This window comes from Gamsiella multidivaricata (assembly GCF_025024155.1).
Source record: "Gamsiella multidivaricata strain RSA 2152 chromosome Unknown BC939scaffold_66, whole genome shotgun sequence".
Taxonomy (NCBI): domain Eukaryota; kingdom Fungi; phylum Mortierellomycota; class Mortierellomycetes; order Mortierellales; family Mortierellaceae; genus Gamsiella; species Gamsiella multidivaricata.
In genome coordinates this window covers 181,216-198,317 of record NW_026251774.1, presented here as the reverse complement: position 1 = coordinate 198,317, position 17,102 = coordinate 181,216, and the positions used below count along the sequence as shown (strand labels likewise).

Below are 17,102 nucleotides of genomic sequence, written 5' to 3'. Positions count from 1 at the left end.
AATGAGTTGATCCGTATCATGACCACGCAAATGTACATTGATCATCGATTAATAACACCATATCATCCAAGGGGAAACGGAGTGGCAGAAAATCATGTCAAAACGGCATGCAATATGATTCGCAAAGAAGTCAAAGGAAATCATAAACAATGGGATCGACACATTCCATTCATCCAATTAGCTGCCAATACGCGAACTGTTAGTTTGCACAATTCATCTCCGTTCTCGTTATTCTTCGCGCGCAAAGTTAACGGTTTCTCTAACTATACCAACGAAGAAGGCAGAAATATGAATGAAGAAGAACTGCTTGAACGTCTAAAATATATGACCGAGATCGTCTTCCCCGCCATTAGAAAGAAATCTAAGGCGAAACAGCAAAAAATGATCGAACGATTTAATGCAACAGTGTTGCACAATGAATTCCCAGATGGAGCAAAAGTAATGACTCTTGATCCAATTAAAGGAGGCAAGCTTACTCCACGATATGAAGGACCATATACAGTGGTACGACGCACTTCACATGGCTCATATATCCTTAAAGATGGAACAGGAGCTATATTAGGACGTCATTATGCCCCATCTCAGCTCAAGCTTGTGCTGGATGATTTTGAAGACACTGACACCTATGAAGTGGAAAAAATCGTTAACCACAGGGCTAGTACAATCACGCCTAATACGAATGAATATTTGGTCAAATGGAAGGGTTATTCTTCCGATGAAAACACATGGGAACCTGAAGATCATTTTATTGAACGACGATGCATCAGTGATTACTGGGCTGAGCATCATGCCGCACAACAAAAATCAAATAAGCGAACATACGTTGACACGGCAACAGGCACCTCTGGCCGGCCATCTACGCGGCGCAAACGATCTCAAAGCACACGTTCATAACAAATACAAATATCTTACTGCACAAGAGATAACTAAACGCATGAAAAAAAAAAAAAAAAAAAAAAAAAAAAAGGGCACAAGACATATACAATGAGCATTACATTCCAATGGTTCTGCGACAAATAGAATGGCTAGAATCCTTTATTTGCATTCAGCTAACTAAAGTAATTAGTCTGCTTATCAAAATTGAGGACTATAATGTTAGTCCTGGCCTTTCTACGCCTCTTACGAGGACGTTGCTCTTTCCTGCTATCGTCCTCCGCTTCAACTTGAACCCCCTGCTCTGCTGTCTTTCGATCCACCTGAGTGCCTTCATCCTTGTAAATTATATCCCGCTCACGTTTCAGGGTACTGCGAAGTTCCTCGATTTCCAGATGAGCTGCGATGAGTTGAGCCTCATAATCCTCGTCCGTGCCACCCTGATCCTGTGGCGAATCATCATCTTCCTCGAGGGGCTGAGTCTCATAATCCTCGCCTGTGGCACCCTGACCCTGGGGCAAATCATCCTCCTCCTCGTCAGGTTGTGATGCTGGCACATATTCAGGCTTCGCCAATGCACGCTTGCCTAGTGCCACGTCCGAAGGAAAAGTCGGAGACCAATCTTCCTTCGGTACCTGTGTAAAAGGTACCGTCTCCTCCGACAACACCCCCACTGGCTTCGCCGTCGAAGCGGATTCCTCCTCCTGTTGTCTTTTCAGCGCAGCAAGGCGCTTAGCTTCACGCCTAGCTTCACGCAAGTCGATGATAGGACGAAGATGGGACATAATGAAAAATATTGTGAAAATTTGTAGGAAAGTGTTTGTGTTGGGCAGGTGAATGAGAAAGAAAGAATGAGGAATCAACCTCGTTCATCTCTCACCTTGGACATCCATCCATCACTCATTCCCATCCGCATCATCTCATTGGTCCATGGGACATCAGATGATCTCACAATTTTGATCAGATGATCTTGACTGTATGATGTCACGAAAAAAAAAAAAAAAAAAAATCCATGCACAATCAACCTAATTTACGCGATTCAAAATCTCTGCAGTACAACTCACTCTGCCTCATATGCCATACAAAATCCTGGAACTCGTGCCTCGTTCTCCAAGGGGAGGGGGAGCTGTCGCATATTTCACCAGAGTTCACTGTATATTTAGTTTAACAAGTGTACCTCCAGCTCACTATTATATTTAATACAAATAAATACCTAATCGGTGTGGTGTGTGGAGCCACATCTCTTTCTCACTTATTCTGAATCCCAAAAATATCTCACGATGTTTGAATTGTGGAGAGTTTTGTTCAAGCAGGGAGTCATTTTTGAAGTCGCACTTACTTTCGATGAAGTGTCCTTGGTGTAAGTATTTGCTTGAAAATTTTTATGGTAAGTGTTCTTGATGTCAGTGGCTAATGAACTGTTACCCTTTTTTAAGTTACCACTGAACAGGGCCTAATCGAGGTTGAACGCCTTTCAGAGGACGAGAATTGAAAGACCTTTCGAACCGCATTGAAAAATGCAGAACCTTCTGGGTCATGCGTTCTTTTCACTAAAGTTAGTTTGATCCTTTTAGATAGTGCTGCTGCATCTGCTCTTCTGAAGAGGTTATCTTTTGTCGTCGGTGATGTATCTTTCAGTTCCTCAGTTTCATCTAGTAAGTTTGCTGAGAGATATCAAGGAAATCATGAGACTTGAACTTGTTCGCGTTTTGTGGTATCGCTTTCTAAATTATTTTTCTTTGTCAATGATACCTAGTAGACGATGAAAAAGCACCCGTTAGTGAAGACTATCTTCCTCTGTCGCAAAGCGTCGCTCGATCTGGTCAGTTTTTCGGAGTGCTTTATCTTGGTCAGCAGGGATTAAAACAGTTAACACAGACGCTTGTTCGGTAACTTATATTCTCTTTTATCTTATGCTCATATCTCTTTTAACTTGCAGGCTCTTTGCCTGACTATGACAGTTCAAGTCCCCTAGACAAAAGTTCGTCTAAAGCATTTTTATATCGTTGTGTTAATTAATTTAGTTTAATGGACGTGTTGACTTACTTTTTCTTACTTTTTCAAATTGAAATAGGGCCAGCATCCCCCGGTTTGCTGTCAAATTTGTCGAAGCGCTTGAATACGAGTGCTGAGCTGTTGATTACTCGCTGTGAAAACGGAACTGTTAGCATCGGTATCAACTTGAATTTGTCAACTCGGGACCTTGGAATACGAGGTGTTCCCGAAATCGAGCCTCAGCAGGATCTGTCGTCGCTTGTGGCTGATTCGCCTTTCGAAAGAGTGCTATCTCGCTCAAAGTGGATTGAGTTTCCAAGATGTCAGCGTCTTCCAGAAGATTGGGACAACATAATTTCTGGCTGTTGGGTTGAAAAACCACTCCTAAATTATGCCACCGCTGTTTTGTTTGCTGGTTGTGTTCTATACAATCCGCAAAACAAGAAAGCAGTTCTCTGTTTGGTTGCAGAATCCTATGGTCGAGGTCGCGACGTTGACGTTCACGCTGAGAAACCCATTTGCATTGGTGAAGGTGTTTCTTCAATCTCCCAGCCTTCAACCTCCGGTTTATACCCCCATGCTACCGTGTGTCGTATTCAGCACGACAAGAAGGACCATCGCCTTGTTCTTGGTTGCAAGACCTTCAACGTCCTTTTCACTGAGGTTTGGCGATTGGACAAGGATTGTTCCTCCGAACGCGCGTTCACTGCTGGTTCTTGCTCCAGCGCGTTTCCTCTTGTGGGCAATGAGAAAGTCAGAATCTTCATTGATGAACGTTCTTTTAATCTGGCGTCAGATGTTGCCTCTGGCAAATACGTTCCGCGGTTCCAAATCGACTACCTTCGGCAGATCCGATCTCACCTCTGTTCGGCGCACTCTTATCGAATGGGTCGAGCCTCATGTCCGTTACTATGGAATATGGTGTCTGCCCAACCAGCAACCATTTTTTCGCTGTCTATGGTCCGTCCGGGGTCTGGAGATGGTCCTTTGGTGTCCTCGCTTCTAAGCCGTATGGCCAAGGACGTGAATTTAAATGGAAGAAATGCTGTTTTGCAGAAAGATGAACTGTTGGATGTTTTAGGTGGGGTTGTCGATGGTCAGGCCTTCCATGTGTATCTCTGCAAAATCTTGACTTTGTTCGGAGACAAGGATGAGATCAACATTCTTGCTAATGACTCTTCCGTTGGCCTTGAAAAGTTGTTGGGTTTGCTTGCAGGTTGCATGTCAAGCGCTTTGTACAGCTGCAACAGAGACGTGGTGGTCCCAATGGTGAGACAAGAGTTGTTCCGACTCTCGTGGTAGAATTTGATGCTGAGGATTGTTTTTAACTTCATGGTGTTTCAAACAAATAAAAAGCTACGATGCCTCTTGTTATTTTTTTTTATTGAAGCTCCTGTCATTTTTTTTTCCAATGCTGTGATTTTTTTTTCGTGACACGGTGAGGATCACCTTTTTTCATGTTATTTTTTTTTGGTAACGCTGTTACTTTTTTTTGGTAACGCTGTTACTTTTTTTTGGTAACGCTGTGATTTTTTTTCGTGGCGATGGAAAAGGGTGACATTAGGGGGTGATGTTAGGGGGTGACGTTTAGGGTTTGACAACTTTTCTTTCTTTTCGACAATCCTTTCCGAAAACCTTTTTCATTTCCTTCCTTCTTCCTTCACCAAACTGCTTTTTAACACAATGTCTAAGCAATTGAGCGCTGAAGAATTCCACCGAGACATTGCGCTGCCCCTGCTCTCGTGGCTGAAAACATTTAATCACACAGAACTCCCCAGCTCTTTCACCGACATGATTGAGAAGGACGAAAACTTGCGAAATAAAGTCTACAATCAAAACGGAATCAATATTTCAATACATTCTCTCGCCACTCTAGCGAACAACAATGCCTTGGACAGAGCAGTTGTGGACAACACCCTAAACCTATTTGAGAACGCATTTTCTTCAACAAACACCATTTTCGTCCCATCTGAGATCACATCTCATTGGCAAGAAGAAGACTCATTTAACGCTGTTTTCTTTGGTAACGCTGTTGCCGTTTTTGACTTAGATAGAGGGGACCAGTGGGAAACAGATGGGCGCAACGTACACCAGCCCACAAAGATGCATGGTGAAAGGATGAATAGCACGATAACAAGTGACCGTAGACAATATTTTATTTCGAGGAAAAGAATTATTCATGATTTTGATCCTCATTACCCTTTTTTTCCTTCTCTTTTCTATCAGACTCGCATCTTTCTTCCTCTTCTACACGTCGTTTTCTTTTCCTCGATACTTGTTCTAGTACTGCCGTGCTCCATGACCTAGACATAGTATGTGCAGGATTGTCCAATAAATCCTTACTATCCTGAATAGATTTTAACAACGCTTGACGTAAGTCGATCTCATTCTGGAGCTGAATGGAACGTCCTATTAAATGCGAGCGACGGGCTAATTCCTCCAAGTCTTCTGGGGGCTCCTTGCTTGTCAACATTGCATTCAATATCTCTGAATCACATTCCATTTTAAGATATGCCAGTTCCTTGATCTTGGATTCTCCGAGTGATATAATCATATCTGCACGCTGCAACACAGGATTGGCAGTAACTCCCCGATCCTGTCTGGAACTTGTTGTTACGCCGCTGATGCTTGCGCCGCTGGCACTTGTTTCCGGCTTGGTGTGTCCCTGAGGCAAAGCGATTCTTGTGGACTGTGCGGGAGGTGCGGTTTCTTGGTTCGTATCGACCTGATTCATCTAACGTTGTTACGAAAAATGATATTTTGTTTGAATATTTTTATGAAATGCCAAATTTTTGAGTCAAATATCACAATTCTTACGTCTAATTCAGTCTCAACGAGTTTTTTACTAAGGCTGTTGGTGTCCCTAATACCATTGCTGCTGCTGCTGCTGCTGCTACTATTGTCATAGTTTCTGTGGTTGTTGGAAGTCATGATAACAAATCGAGTTCAAGACAAGGTGAAGTGATACCGAAATTAAGAGGAAATAGAGAAGTTATTTGTACTTTGTGTGTGCTTAAAAATACACAGCGGTTCATGATTACAACCCTTTTTAGGAGTTCTCCGCTTTGAATTAGGTCTCTTGTTGATTCACACACTCATTCCCCATCCTCGCTACTTTCGACATCATCCCATCCCTCATTCGTTCCGCTTTCTCAGCTCAGCTCCTCAGCTCTCTTGCTTCTTGTTGCTTCCACGAACCTCTTTATTCCCACGCTCTACAACCCAAATCCCTTTCTTCTCACACTCAGGCGCTACCTCAGAGGTTAGGCTAGCATCGTCAACATGGTCATTTTCAACAAAGCGAGTCTTGACAAGCAGAGCGTAGAGCTGCATGGCACCCGCACACCTGGCGCAACAGGTATGTATGTCATCTGCACTTGAATTATCTGCTGCATGCAACTCACCTGTTTGTCATTGTAATGTTTTTAGGTCATTATCGCCACCCTGATTTTGTCAATGGGTTGGTGGACCACTTTCGAGCAGCACCTCATGTCAAGACCCTCTACGACCTCTTCCAGAACTGTGAGTGTATACATGGAGTGCCAATGGTGTCCTTTAGCATTGGGGACTAGGGCAATTGGAAATCATTGGGCTGATGGATAGTTTGTTCAACGACTCTTTTTTTTTTTTTAATGACTTCCAGCTGTATCCCTCTACGCTGAGCACGACTTTCTGGGCCATCGCCCTTACAACACTGTCACTCAGGCGTATGATGGATATTCCTGGCAGACTTTCAACCAAATCAACAAGCGCGTCAATGCCTTTGGCAGTGGAATCATGCACCTGAACAGCGCCATCCTAGGCAATCCACAGCTTAACCGTTGGTCGCTCGGTATCTGGTCGCTGAATAGACCAGAGTGGTTCATTTCGGAGATGAGCTGTAACTACTTCAACTTGGTCTCTGTTGCACTCTACGAAACATTGGGGCCCGATGCGGTCGAATACGTTATCAATCATGCAGAGATCCCGATTGTTGTTACTGCCGGTATGAACGTTTACCCTTCTTCGGCCTCTCTTGCCTTTATTACCTTTCATCATTGTTTCAGGTGCTAAACATCTCCATGCTTGACATAATTTTGGATATAGGGAATCATGTCGCTTCGTTGCTGGAGAATGCGCACAAGCTGCCGGGGTTGAAGGTCATCATCAGCATGGATCCTCTTCTTGACCCTGTGCCTGTGCCTGGAGCTACTAGCGCTGCTAAAATTCTTAAAGCATGGGCCGCAGAGAAAGGCATTCAGATCTTCGATTTTGAGCAGATTGAGGAACTCGGAGAAGAGTATCCGCATAAGCATTTGCCGCCAAGGGAAGATGAAGTTGCATCGTTTTGCTACACGAGTGGTACTACAGGACTGCCGGTATGTTATGAATGCTAAGGAAATTCTACGCGCATGTGTTAATATGGACTGTGCTGGTGTCTGATGTTTTTTCGTTGTTGTTCCTTACGCGGCTCTAGAAAGGAGCCATGTTGACACATAGAAATTTTATTGCGGCTGTTGCTACCAATACAGAAGGCATGGTCCTGACCCCTGAAGATACTATAATCAGGTATGAGCGTGTTCTGGATTCTCAGCGACCGTCTGTAACCTTTTATCATTGCTCCTTACCCCAAGTATAATTCTCTCTCTCCGCCCTCAGTTTCTTGCCGCTTGCACATATCATGGGCCGATACATCGATACGATCGCCACGTATTCCGGGGCAAGAATCGGATATTTCCACGGAGACATCCTTACTCTCCTGGACGACATCGTGGAGCTCAAGCCGACTTTCTTCCCTGCCGTGCCTCGTCTTCTCAATCGCATTTACGCCAAGTTGATTGCTGCCACGATTGAGGCCTCAGGACTTGTCGGTGCTTTGGCTCGTCGAGGCGTCGCCGCCAAGCTCGCGAATCTGGAAGCAGGAAAGGGAGTGCATCATCCACTCTGGGACCGCCTATTGTTCAATAAAGTGAAGATGGCGCTCGGTGGAAGGGTGCAGTGTATCGTGACAGGATCTGCTCCGATCGCCAAGGAGGTCCTGAACTTTTTGCGGATTGCCTTTGGATGCGTTGTCATCGAGGGATATGGCTCGACGGAGAGCATGGGAACCGCTTTGATCACTCGAGCAGAGTAAGTCTATGGAGATATGTTTTTATGTTTAGTAGGCGGATTTCTAAGAGATCAGTGTACTTAACGTGTACCCACCCAAACCGTTGTCTATAGTGAGCATATCCCAGGCCATGTTGGTGGCGTTCGGGCGGGTTGCGATGCGAAGCTGGTGGATGTTCCAGAGATGAACTATTTGTCCACGGACAAACCATATCCTCGCGGCGAGATCTGCCTTCGTGGAGCGCATATCATCAAAGGGTACTACAAGGACGAGAAGAGCTCGAGAGAAGCCATTGATTCTGAGAACTGGCTCCATACAGGCGACATTGGATATGTGGACGAACGTGGGTGCTTTACGATTATCGACCGCAAGAAGAACATCTTCAAGGTAACTATGGACAATCAAGCTCATTGATGCTATATAAATATATTTGACGTAAAGTTGTGGACTGAACAATTCTCTATACACTTTCATAGCTTGCGCAAGGGGAGTATGTAGCACCAGAGAAGATTGAAAACATCTTAATGGCGCGCTGCAACTTGATCATGCAAATCTTTGTCCACGGCAACTCGCTGGAGAGCACACTGGTGGCGGTCTCTGTACCCGAGCCAGAGACATTCCTCCAGTTCGCTCACAGTGTCACAGGCATAAAGGTCGCGTTGGGCGATCAGGAGGGCCTTGCCAAGCTGTGCCAAGATCCCCAGGTCAACGAGGCCTATCTGAAAGAGCTCGGGAAGGCTGGCAAGGCTGGTGGACTGCGTGGGTTCGAGTTTGTGAAGAAGGTCTATTTAACGACGGATGCGTTCTCGGTCGAAAACGACCTGCTGACGCCAACGTTGAAGGTGCGTCGCCCACAGGTCCAGGCACACTTTAAGGAGCAGCTTCGTGCGATGTATGGGGATATGAAGGCTTCGGCGGTATCTGCCAAGCTTTAAGGCAAAATAAAAATTTGTCGATATTTAAGTGTAACCAAACGACGGCATCTACATTTGCCGGCGTTCAGATACATCATTCACGGAGATGCCAAGATCGATGTGATGCTGGGCACCGGCTCTAGATGACAGGGATGTATCATATACAGGAGTTGCAGAAATACCGGCAATTCTATTTTCTCACATAGTCATTGCGGACATAGCGAGGCTCTATCTAATAGGACTCCCTGGCGAGTTTGTGTCCTAGACCATATACTAGTCTACTTTCGCGTCTACAGACAAATGTCGAGTGTAGACGGAGCCGTCCATAGGAGGTCGACATGACGGATCCGCATAAGGCCGAAAGTATATGTTTATGATGGTCTACAGCAGCAGCATCTGCACTGCCAAGGGAGAGGCAATTGAGCGCGCGGTTTGTTTGATGGATGCCGATGGTAAAATAATTTGCTATGGCGGGGGGCCAAAAAAGCATGGCATGCTGCTCTCTTTTTCGGTCTTTCCTTTTAGAACTCAAGATATGCAGACGATGTCATCTGTGTGTCCGGATTGAAGAATGCCATGTGGCAGGGAAGGGCCGATATTTTCTCGCGCAGTAGGCACTTTTTTTTCCCGGACGAATGCTCTTCACGGAAGCAAACCCCCTGTCGATGCCGACAACGCTCTCGACCCCCGTTTTGTGTACACCCTGTAAAATTGTCGGTTCCTCGGAATGCACAGGTGAACGATATAAATACTCACGCACGACCCTCACTTGCAGACCCTTTTAAAGCTACACAAACACACATACAGCACGGTCTTAAAGACATCCTCTCTGCTATCCTTCCCTCTCTCTCTCTTACCTGATTCTCATTTCAGAAACATATCGATACATCCATCCACAATACACTCAGCAAACATGCGTTCTCCCAAAAACGAACTCACAGCAAAAAAAAAGTCGCTCACCATCCACATCGATACTGAACACATCGGACCCCATGGCATGCCACTTGTCTACGGATCAACCCCCGAAAAGGTCGGTACCATCAAAGGCTCCGTCCGGTTCTCATCCAACTACGACTGTAAAGGACGCGACATCCAGGTCATCTACGAGGCATGGATCGAATCACACTGGACAGGTATGCCATATTACCTAAACCCTCCTAGTAAACATGTACTGATTATCGATGCACTGCAACTCAACTCACCTCGGCAGTGTTTCCTTTGTCGCTAATAGACGCTCACCACAAACGAGAGCATCACCACCGCATGAAAGAGGTCTTTGGGTACCAGACCCTATCCTTCCCTCTGATCCATACTAAACACAACGGCTCGACCGTCGTCGCGGGTGAATATGTCAAAGAGTTCACGATCCCGTTGGTCTGCCTGGCAGGTCAGGCACGAGAGTCCTTCGATAGCATAACTTCTGAACGCCCATCTCCATCCTCTACCGCCGCCGGCGGTATTGTCCCAACTTCATCATCATCATCACCATCACCGGCTTCATTATCAAGTGTCGAGTCGACTGTATCTGTACCGCCGTCGAGCAATTACGGACCCCACACAAAGACCCGGTACACAGTGCGTGCAGTCCTGCAGCGACCGTTTCCGAGCCTCTCGAACGTCGAAGCATCTCAAGAGATCTGGGTCGTGAACTCACCAGCACCCGACTCCATCCTGACCCCGCCTCAGATCGCGGTGTGGACTTGTGAGGAGACAGAGGCGTCGTTGTTGCGTGCCGAGGAGTCCACCTCGGTTTGGAGTGAGCGATCGTTATGCGACCCCAATGCGCGCGAGCCTGCTCGGTCTGGACCTTCATCATCAATAGCAATGTCGGTCACTCATCCGCACTCACTTGCGGCTATGCCCTCGACTCCCTACGGGAACAAACAGGTACGAATTTGAAAAATCTTGATTTTTTTTGCTTTTGATTGATTTAGCTTACTCTTTCTCAGAATCGGCCCCATCTAACATGCGACTTCTTCGCGCTCTCTTTTTTTTTTTTTTTTTTTGGGAAAATAGTTTACTATGTTCCTCTACTACTTTTGCACATTTGTTCTCGGCCTCGCATTCTGTAAACGATACTCGGATGCGAAGGAGAGACGGAAAACAACAGAACCCATTACACGTTACACCAGGGCGAGGGAATAATCTGACTACAAGCATTGGCTCCGTTTGGCGAATGCTGCAACGATGGATGCACTCTTTTTCCCTCTTTTCACACTTTCCCACTTTCCCACTTCCCTTCTTCTCAGATTCGCCCTCCCTCAATCCATCAGGAACTGTCTTTTATCTTTCTCATCTTTTCTCGCTCTTCTGTCTGTCTCTCATACGTCTCTACTCGATCTCAATAAGCACAGTCCAGTGGCGACTCATTGGTAATAAAGACACAGTTTATCTGCAGAAGCCCCATCCCTGAATATGCCTGAACAACCACAGTCGAGCCAAGAGTGCTAATGCTAGAATGGCCGAGATCAGGGGAACAGCCATTCATGTGCAATGGATAATAATCCCCTCTTTCATGATCACAGGAATCTCTGTTAGAAGTGACGAGGGAAGCGAATATCATTCCACTCGACCGCCCTATTCGTATGCAAACCAGGCCGCCTTAAACAAAGAGTTAGAGTAGAGAACATTGCGCAGGGACGGACTATCTCCTCGGCTGGTGAAAGAACTCGAGAGCCGGATTCCTGTTGAGGTGAGGCAGTGTTTCTTGTCAGTCGACAGTAGTTTATAGGCATGTTTCAGGGTTATTAATCCTGCATGCTTCACGATGGGCAGTTGGTATCGCTGCTAGGAGGCACGAAGAAGACAAATCTTCAGCAGTACCTCTGCATCCAATCAAAGGAAACAAGAGTCGAATAAACACTTCCAAGGTGGGGCGTCATCAGTTGGCCGAGTAGCCACATATGATACAGTTCATGCAGCTCCTATGGATATTAATGCTTTGATTTACGATAGCTCATTCTGCTACCACTGCGTCTGTAGTATACCAGTCCACTGCGACTGATTGGATCCCATTGCGTTACTGAGGTATCTGTCAAGTATAAGTACGTATACTGGCTACTCGCACAGGTATTTTAATCGACCACAAGGTCACTAATATCGCCGCCATCTGCTCTATGATAACAGGAGAGACCCCCTCAACGAAGCAACATGTTTGACAGAACTATTTTGTCACCGCGAAAGGCTCTCTTGCCACAAAAGGAACTGGAGCTTGTGAATGTTTACGTGGAGAATGCGCGCAAAATCAAGGATCAGGCAATTGCTTTAGTGTTATGCGACGATGCGGAGGCCGCGTTATCCCGGATGAAAAGAACTGCGAAAAAGACTCTGACAACTCCCCAGCCCATCGAGGATCAAGCCCTGCGCGATGGATTCGCTGGCGCCTGTCTCGAGCATGCTAACCTATTGGAGAGCTTAGGATATATCAAAATGGCGCAGGTCGGTTATAAGAGGGCAGAAAAATGTGGGTAAGTGACAGGTACCTGCTCTTTACTTGTTCGCATTAACCGGCTATATCGTACATCGTACCTAACGCATTTCTCAATTTGTTGACTGTCCTCTGACTTCAACAGCCATGTGCGTCCTTCAAAAGATCCAGGTCCTACAGTTTCCTCTGCCACCGACAGCGCCTGCCGCGACATAGCATGGGTCCCTGAGGATATCTTTCCCGATGACATGCGTCAACCCATCGTCAAGACCGTGTTACCAGAGGCAGATGAGCGATTAAGTGATACTTCTCAGCTCGCATACTGCCTTGGCCTTCTGCAAGTGACGCCGTCGCCCGAAGATGCCTTTGAGCCAACAACAGAAAATTGGGTGAAATCCACAGAAAAGAATGCAGAAGAGAAGGAGAGACTCAGGATGCTGGCGACAGATGTGGTCCGGACATTCACTCGCGATGAGCTCAAGGATGCCAAGGCCGTCGCAGAAGTCGTATGCCTGTGTCCGGTTCTCGAGAAGAATAATTTTCAACATTTGCTCAAGCTCTTTGTCAATGGCATCGAACAGTTCAGCCTGCTTGACGTCCATTCTCTCGAGGGAATGGCGCAACTGATGCGAGGCGCTTCTCCGGGTTACCTCGACGCTGATGACCTAGTCACGACCTTACGTATCCTCAACACTCGCCTACAGGATACTCACACTCAATCTTCAGATCACATCTGCCGTCTCACGCTCGCAGTGTCAAACGTCCTGGATCCCATGGCCGATACCAAGGTCTCAGGTTTAAAGCATGTAGAGCTGCACGAGCCGCTCTCTGCCTATTTGAATGGGCTTCAAGCCAGCAGCGACCCTTACTTGGTGTATCAGGCTGCCTATGCCTTCCAAGCGCTGCAGTGTGTCCCAGACAACGAATCATCCTGGCAAGCAACGATGCGGCGCACTGGAATTGTTTTGAAGGGCGTCTCGGGACTAGCTAGCGCCGTAAAAGGTCTGGACGTCAGCGGCTTCATCACAGGGCTCGGACATCTTCAAGAGGGACTGGGAGAGGTGATCCAGGTAGCGAAAATTGGTTATGAAGGTGTGAGCGCACTGGTGAGAATGGACAAGGACTCTTGGAATCTCTCAAGATCAGTCTCAGCTTCAGCCAGAAACGTGCCTGGTATACAGCACTGCGCGGGACAGACACGCTGCTTCGGGACGGTCAACTTGCCAAGTTCAAGACTCTGGTCTGTGAAGCGCCTTGTCGGCGTGACCTAGCCTTTCAATTAGGAGTATGCCAGCACCTGGGGGACCTTGCCGCCATTCCGCTGTGGGACACCAAGTCTCGCCAAGGCGCCGTTGCGTTTCTGGACGAGATGTACCGAAACGATGCGGTGTGGGGCTAGCAAGCCCTCGTCAAGCAATGGATCCTTCACGTCCTTATGCAGTTGGCTTCGACATTTGGTTCAGCTATGCCAGGTATGTATGATGAACGGATACGTGAGAGACTGTCGCCTTACTATGAAGTACGGAATTCACGGCCTGGCAGTTACTAATAGCTTTACTGTATTCTATTGTGATCTATGCGATACATGGTGTAGGTGTCGAATCATTGTTGCAAGGGCTAGAATCCAATGGCGATGAGACGAAAAGGATTCTTTATCAGGATTGCCGAAAGGATAATCGAAGCTTACATTCGATGCAGGTCGCCTTACCAACCGTCGCGTCTCCATCATTGCTTGATCTTGTCCAGAACAAGCCCGATGTTGAAGCCGATCTGAGACGACTGAGAAAGCAACGATTGAAGGAACGAGGCGAAGCCGTATACATCCCCCCTCAAGCCAAGGCTAACCTGCAAGCGTCCGATGACAACCTGTTCGACTTGACAAAAGAAGTTGAGGGATTCTTGAACAGTGACCGTGAGGTGATGCTCCTGTTAGGCGATTCGGGTGGCGGCAAATCGACCTTTAACCGGCAGCTCGAGTGCAGCTTGTGGGATGCGTACAAGAAAAAGGAAGGCAGGATTCCGCTCTTTATCAGCTTGCCCGCAATCGACAAGCCAGAACAGGATCTGATCGCCAAACACCTACGGAAGGCAGAGTTCACTGAGCCTCAGATCCGAGAGCTGAAAGACCACCGCAAATTCATCTTGATTTGTGACGGATATGATGAGAGCCAGCAGACACACAACCTGTACACGAGCAACGGACTGAATCAGGTGGGAGGATGGAGCGTTCAGATGGTCATTAGCTGCCGCAGCCAGTATCTTGGCCTCGATTATCGGGATCGGTTCCGGCCAGCAGATCGCAATCACCAAGCAGAGCCAGCACTTCAAGAGGCGGTCATTGCGCCATTCTCTATGAATCAAATTCAAGAATATATCAGGAAATATGTGTCCGCGACAAGACCGCTCTGGCAGGTGACGGACTACTTGAAGACTCTTAATCTGATTCCCAGCCTGCAAGACCTGGTCAAGAACCCCTTTATGTTAACGCTGTCCACGGAGGTATTGCCGCGCATGGTGGATCCAGGACAAAATCTCTCGGCCGTCCGGATCACGAGAGTCGCGTTGTATAACCAGTTTGTGGATCAATGGTTGAAGCGAGGCAAGAAACGGCTCGTTGAGAAGAAAGACTTGAGCTATCAAGAGAAGAAGGTGTTCGAGAGCTTGTCCGACGATGGATTTGCGCAGAACGGAGTTGCCTTTTTGAAAGCGTTAGTAGTAGCGATGTACGAAGAGCAAGCGGGCAGTCCGGTGGTCGAGTACTCGCCCTTTCGCGATCGATGGACATGGAAAGAAGATTTCTTTAGCCGGGATAACGAGAAGCAGCAGCTCTTGCGTGAGGCGTGCCCCCTGACGCGCAGCGGCAATCAACACCGGTTTATCCATAAATCACTATTGGAATACTGCTTGGCCCGAGCGGTGTTTGAGCCGCGAGACGGAGAGAGCACGAGTCGCGCGGCGTCAACTCAAGCCCTGCCGTGTCGAGGGAGCGTCCATTCCGTTATGAGCTTTGAAAAACAGGCTGCTGTAGAGGAATCCGTGGGAGTCATTGAACAAGCCGTGCTCGATTCGCCCTTGGCACGGGAAAGCTATGTGGACGAGCCGTCGATTCTGCAATTTTTAGCAGAGCGTGTCCAACAGGAACCTCTCTTCAAGCAGCAGCTGCTCGCAACGATCGAATGCTCCAAGATCGACAAAGAGGTACGCAAGGCGGCGGCGAATGCGATCACGATATTGGTCAGAGCCGGGATCTCGTTTAATGGGACAGACCTGAAAGGCATCCAGATTCCAGGAGCGGACCTGAGCGGCGGCCAATTCGATTCTGCTCAGCTGCAAGGGGCAGATTTGAGAAAAGTCAATCTTCGCAATATCTGGCTGCGTCAGGCCAATTTAAGCAACGCACAGATGGCGGGCGTGCAGTTTGGCGAATGGCCGTACCTCTTAGAAGACAGCAAGGTGAATTCCTGCGCATATTCGCCATATGGGAAGTTCTGTGCAGTAGGTCTCGACGACGGCACGATCAACGTGTATGACACTTCGACCTGGGCCAAAGCCCACACCTTGCGCGGTCATACTTCCTATGTTACGAGCGTGGTGTATTCGCCCAGCGGCCAGCAGATCGCCTCGGGCAGTCGGGATGAGACAGTGCGGCTGTGGGATGTGAATTCGGGTCAATATTTGGCAGTGGTTGAAGGTTTCCATGGACCAATTACAAGCATCACCTGGAATGCTACTCTAAATGGCACCTATTTCGCAACCGGCTGTTGGGATAAGTCTGTTCGCATGTGGCAGATTGTAGAAGAAGAGGACCGCTATCAGGTGCGCCTGCATTGGAGTTCGATGCATGACAGACTTACAGTATCAAATACCTCTATCCAAGACGTGCAAGGCTTAAGCAGGATAAATATGCGGCTATTAGAGCAACGTGGCGCTGTGGGCAAGCTGGTTCCACCTTTGGGTTTCCGCGAGGCAAGCAAAAAGATAATTAGTATGGCGTTCGTGGCGTATAAACTCAAGGTGCCGTCAAACCACAGTATGATGGATACCGGCGCCACGGTTGATTCTTCCGCTGTACAGTCAGCAAAGTCGGTCGACTCTGCAAATGTCTTTTCGCTTGCTTGAAAGGTGAAGATGATACAAATAGGAGATTAGCAACGGTGCTTTGACTTTTACTCATTGAGAATCTTTTAGCACTTTTTAAATACAATATACAGAATATACAGAGCAGTCTTCGTCCAGCAAGTTCACAAATTAAAAGTGGTAGTCAAGAGCACAAACTAAAGCACTCAATGGGTTAGAAAAACCAAAGAGCGGGAGAAAGCGATGAACAATGAAGAGATCAAACTAGGCTCACGGGGTATTGTGTGCCCGTAAATGTTGACCATGGCCATGGCAGCCCACTGTCTTAAGTAATATGCGCAAGAGAAACATAACTTTCTCGATTCTAAACAATCCCTTCGCGGAGAGTATCGTCCCAACTTCCCTCACCGACCCAGGCCAATATCGCCAGCATCACCGATGCGACCAATACCAGATCTGCAGCCAACAACGCACTCGCCACATTGAGGCAGAATTCAGTAAGCGTTGGATTGTTCAGACTGTTGTGAGACAGGCTAGTTTTACTCAACGGATGAAATGTTGTTGCAATAGTAATTGAACTTAGTACGAGAGTAACCGTTCATTCGGATAATTGGTATTTAGGGCTGCCTGAGCAGGCAATGGCTCGAAGCTATCATCCGTTGGATCATGACTGAACGCCTCCAAGTCAGAATGATGCTGAAGCGGCGAGGAAGGATGAGCAAGGAGC

At 47.3% G+C, this 17,102-nt stretch overlaps 7 protein-coding genes across 7 annotated transcripts, besides 3 other annotated features; 4 read left to right on the top strand and 3 right to left on the bottom strand.

The window, feature by feature from the left end:
- Positions 1 to 531: 531 nt before the first annotated feature.
- BC939DRAFT_461399 (uncharacterized protein) lies at positions 532 to 1,876 on the bottom strand. Its single transcript, XM_051557010.1, has 5 exons — positions 1,843 to 1,876; positions 1,754 to 1,820; positions 1,124 to 1,658; positions 984 to 1,025; positions 532 to 623 (listed from the first exon to the last, which is right to left on the bottom strand). The coding sequence occupies exons 3-5, from the start codon at positions 1,656 to 1,658 to the stop codon at positions 559 to 561; spliced, it is 642 nt and encodes a 213-aa protein (XP_051408969.1). The 5' UTR covers positions 1,754 to 1,820; positions 1,843 to 1,876; the 3' UTR covers positions 532 to 558.
- Positions 1,877 to 2,153: 277 nt separating this feature from the next.
- Positions 2,154 to 4,170, top strand: BC939DRAFT_495579 (uncharacterized protein; the record flags this gene model as incomplete). The annotated part of the gene is made up of 3 exons (XM_051559653.1): positions 2,154 to 2,233; positions 2,479 to 2,528; positions 2,948 to 4,170. The coding sequence occupies 3 exons, from the start codon at positions 2,154 to 2,156 to the stop codon at positions 4,168 to 4,170; spliced, it is 1,353 nt and encodes a 450-aa protein (XP_051408968.1).
- A 328-nt stretch (positions 4,171 to 4,498) lies between these two features.
- On the top strand, positions 4,499 to 5,616 carry BC939DRAFT_273269 (uncharacterized protein). Its single transcript, XM_051551154.1, has one exon. It carries the CDS (start codon positions 4,552 to 4,554, stop codon positions 5,173 to 5,175), a length of 624 nt encoding a protein of 207 aa, XP_051408967.1. The 5' UTR covers positions 4,499 to 4,551; the 3' UTR covers positions 5,176 to 5,616.
- Positions 5,149 to 5,799, bottom strand: BC939DRAFT_479963 (uncharacterized protein; the record flags this gene model as incomplete). The annotated part of the gene is made up of 3 exons (XM_051558893.1): positions 5,149 to 5,171; positions 5,212 to 5,602; positions 5,686 to 5,799. The coding sequence occupies 3 exons, from the start codon at positions 5,797 to 5,799 to the stop codon at positions 5,149 to 5,151; spliced, it is 528 nt and encodes a 175-aa protein (XP_051408966.1).
- A 129-nt stretch (positions 5,800 to 5,928) lies between these two features.
- Positions 5,929 to 8,923, top strand: BC939DRAFT_461391 (uncharacterized protein). The gene is made up of 8 exons (XM_051557009.1): positions 5,929 to 6,226; positions 6,298 to 6,390; positions 6,512 to 6,853; positions 6,955 to 7,226; positions 7,325 to 7,416; positions 7,507 to 7,977; positions 8,071 to 8,344; positions 8,434 to 8,923. Exons 1-8 carry the CDS (start codon positions 6,151 to 6,153, stop codon positions 8,890 to 8,892), a joined length of 2,079 nt encoding a protein of 692 aa, XP_051408965.1. The 5' UTR covers positions 5,929 to 6,150; the 3' UTR covers positions 8,893 to 8,923.
- Positions 8,924 to 9,662: 739 nt separating this feature from the next.
- Positions 9,663 to 11,232, top strand: BC939DRAFT_461388 (uncharacterized protein). The gene is made up of 3 exons (XM_051557008.1): positions 9,663 to 10,004; positions 10,103 to 10,758; positions 10,888 to 11,232. Exons 1-3 carry the CDS (start codon positions 9,785 to 9,787, stop codon positions 11,014 to 11,016), a joined length of 1,005 nt encoding a protein of 334 aa, XP_051408964.1. The 5' UTR covers positions 9,663 to 9,784; the 3' UTR covers positions 11,017 to 11,232.
- Positions 11,233 to 15,855: 4,623 nt separating this feature from the next.
- BC939DRAFT_461354 (uncharacterized protein) lies at positions 15,856 to 16,219 on the bottom strand (the record flags this gene model as incomplete). Its single annotated transcript, XM_051557007.1, has 2 exons — positions 16,042 to 16,219; positions 15,856 to 16,017 (listed from the first exon to the last, which is right to left on the bottom strand). Coding segments are annotated over exons 1-2 (262 nt in total), but the record flags the coding sequence as incomplete, so codon positions are not given.
- A 380-nt stretch (positions 16,220 to 16,599) lies between these two features.
- Positions 16,600 to 16,739: a sequence feature (Protein overlapping with rRNA (BC939DRAFT_461351, KAI7819024.1) was converted to a misc_feature.).
- Positions 16,740 to 16,774: 35 nt separating this feature from the next.
- Positions 16,775 to 16,831: a sequence feature (Protein overlapping with rRNA (BC939DRAFT_461351, KAI7819024.1) was converted to a misc_feature.).
- A 130-nt stretch (positions 16,832 to 16,961) lies between these two features.
- Positions 16,962 to 16,977: a sequence feature (Protein overlapping with rRNA (BC939DRAFT_461351, KAI7819024.1) was converted to a misc_feature.).
- Positions 16,978 to 17,102: the final 125 nt, after the last annotated feature.

Coding starts and splice junctions, on each gene's coding strand:
- BC939DRAFT_461399 (XM_051557010.1), bottom strand. CDS start 1,658: ATGTCCCATCTTCGTCCTATCATCGACTTGCGTGAAGCTAGGCGTGAA. Junction 1,026..1,123: donor CAGGAAAGAGCAACGTCCTC/GTAAGAGGCGTA, acceptor AAAGGATTCTAG/CCATTCTATTTGTCGCAGAA. Junction 624..983: donor ATTGGAATGTAATGCTCATT/GTATATGTCTTG, acceptor TCCACTTCATAG/GTGTCAGTGTCTTCAAAATC.
- BC939DRAFT_273269 (XM_051551154.1), top strand. CDS start 4,552: ATGTCTAAGCAATTGAGCGCTGAAGAATTCCACCGAGACATTGCGCTG.
- BC939DRAFT_461391 (XM_051557009.1), top strand. CDS start 6,151: ATGGTCATTTTCAACAAAGCGAGTCTTGACAAGCAGAGCGTAGAGCTG. Junction 6,227..6,297: donor CCGCACACCTGGCGCAACAG/GTATGTATGTCA, acceptor TAATGTTTTTAG/GTCATTATCGCCACCCTGAT. Junction 6,854..6,954: donor CCCGATTGTTGTTACTGCCG/GTATGAACGTTT, acceptor TTTTGGATATAG/GGAATCATGTCGCTTCGTTG.
- BC939DRAFT_461388 (XM_051557008.1), top strand. CDS start 9,785: ATGCGTTCTCCCAAAAACGAACTCACAGCAAAAAAAAAGTCGCTCACC. Junction 10,005..10,102: donor GATCGAATCACACTGGACAG/GTATGCCATATT, acceptor TGTCGCTAATAG/ACGCTCACCACAAACGAGAG. Junction 10,759..10,887: donor CTCCCTACGGGAACAAACAG/GTACGAATTTGA, acceptor TTGGGAAAATAG/TTTACTATGTTCCTCTACTA.